Here is a 2,187-nt window from a genome sequence, read left to right as displayed (position 1 = left end):
GATTCTTTGGAAAGAAGTACCTAAATGGAACATAAAAATTGGAGTTGAAGGGTTAAAATGGAACAAGGTTGAGTTGGAGTGCCAAAATGAAATTTAATTATTTTAACTTAATATTATATTTTTTCATTGAAAATTTTTGTTGTTTGTATTCTTACTTCATAAAGGTCTGCGTATATCCTACCTTCTTGAAACTTTCTTGTAAGATTACATTAATCAGTATGTTATAGGTATTCAATTTATGTATGACAACTGAAACTAGTATATATATGTGTGGATAATGCTGATTGATTTGTAAAAAGAGAACAAACATCCTGTTATTTGCTCAAAACAAACAAACAAAAATGGTCATGAGTCTGTTTTTCTTTTATTCATTTCTGTGTTTTGTGTTGCTAATAAGTGGATGTGTTTGTTCATCCATTGATCATCATCTTTGCTCTCCCACTGAAGCTTCTGCTTTGCTTCAGTTCAAACAATCCTCTCAAATTACGTACTTTAGTTTTCTGGGTGATGGAGCTTCTTTCCCAAAAAACGGAGTCTTGGAATGAGAGTAGGGATTGCTGCAGTTGGGATGGAGTCACTTGTGACTTATTAAACGGTCATGTTATCGGGTTAGACCTTAGTTGTAGTCTGCTTTTTGGCACTTTTCATCCCAATAGTAGCCTCTTCCAACTTCATCATCTCCAAACACTAAACCTTGCTAACAATTACTTCGATTCTTCTTCTTCGATCCCACATAACATTGGCCGATTGACGAATTTGAGGCATCTCAACCTTTCTCACTCTTCCTTTGGTGGGAAAATCCCAACAGAAATCTCATACCTTTCCAATTTGGTTTCACTTGATCTTTCTGGTTATGGATTACAACTTGATGAGAGAACATTTGAAGCAATGTTTCAGAACTTGACAAATCTGGAGGTACTTTCTCTCTCTGAAGTCAACATCAAATCACCGATACCTGTAAGTATTCATCCCAATAGCAGCCTCTTCCAGCTTCATCATCTCCACACACTTAACCTTGATAGCAATTACTTTAATCCTTCTTCAATCCCAAATGGCATTGGCCGATTGAGGAATTTGAGGCATCTAAAACTCTCTGGCTTTGATGGGAAAATCCCAACAGAAATCTCATACCTTTCCAATTTGGTTTCACTTCATCTTTCTTTTTGGAATGGATTACAACTTGACGAGAGAACATTTGAAGCAATGTTTCAGAACTTCACAAATCTGGAGATACTTTCTCTCTTTGAAGTCAACATCTCATCTGCGATACCTGTGAATATTTCTTCTTCCTCCTTAAGGTACCTGGATCTTGGTTATACTAATCTGCGAGGTGTTCTCACAGAGAGCTTTCTCCTTCCGTCAAACCGCTTGGAAACGCTCAAATTGAGTGATAATGATCTTCTCAAAGGAGTTTTTCCAAAGTTCCACCGGAGCAACACTCTGTTAATGGAGTTGGATATTTCATTCACAGGCATCTCTGGTGAGCTGCCTCATTTAATTGGCACCTTCAGTTCCTTGAATATCTTGAACCTTGGAGGATGTCAATTCTCTGGTTCCATTCCTGATTCCATAGGCAACCTAACACAAATTAGGGAGTTGGATTTATCTAATAATCATTTCACTGGCCATATTCCTTCCACAATCTCTAAATTGAAGCACCTCACACGTTTATATCTTTCTCACAACTCCTTTTCAGGTGAAATTCCTGATGTTTTCTCTAACCTCCAAGAGCTACGTACTTTACATCTTTCTTATAACAGCTTCATCGGTTCATTTCCCGCTTCAATTTTAAGTTTGACAAATCTTCAATACTTAGACATGTCGAGTAACTCCCTATCTGGCCCACTGCCTAGCAACCAAAGCATGCTTCAAAAGCTAACTTCTGTGGATTTGTCATACAACTCACTGAATGGTACCATACCATCTTGGGTGTTTAGCCTACCTTGGCTATCTTCAGTGTTGCTGCAACATAACCAATTCAGAGGACTAGCCGATGAAGTGATCAAAACAAACCCAACATTAAAAGAACTGCATTTAAGCAATAATCAACTCAGTGGTTCTTTTCCTCAATCACTTGTGAATCTCACAAATCTTTTTACCCTTGACATTTCATCAAATAACATCACTATTGATGAGGGAATGAATATCACCTTTCTTAGCCTATCATCTTTATTCTTATCATCTTGT

The 2,187-nt window shown here is 37.3% G+C and overlaps 1 protein-coding gene across 1 annotated transcript in view; it reads left to right on the top strand.

Annotated features, from left to right (window-relative positions):
- The first annotated feature begins 507 nt into the window (after positions 1–507).
- The window catches only part of LOC107060160 (leucine-rich repeat receptor-like serine/threonine-protein kinase At1g17230), a 3,792-nt gene continuing 2,112 nt past the window's right edge, over positions 508–2,187 (top strand). The window contains exon 1 of the mRNA XM_015307733.1: positions 508–1,912. Within this exon, the coding sequence (XP_015163219.1) occupies positions 508–1,912 (1,405 nt within the window). The remainder of the gene's footprint in view (positions 1,913–2,187) is intronic.

The sequence above is a fragment of the Solanum tuberosum genome, unplaced genomic scaffold, assembly GCF_000226075.1.
Source record: "Solanum tuberosum cultivar DM 1-3 516 R44 unplaced genomic scaffold, SolTub_3.0 scf00063, whole genome shotgun sequence".
Taxonomy (NCBI): domain Eukaryota; kingdom Viridiplantae; phylum Streptophyta; class Magnoliopsida; order Solanales; family Solanaceae; genus Solanum; species Solanum tuberosum.
This window is presented reverse-complemented; position numbering and strand designations above follow the sequence as displayed.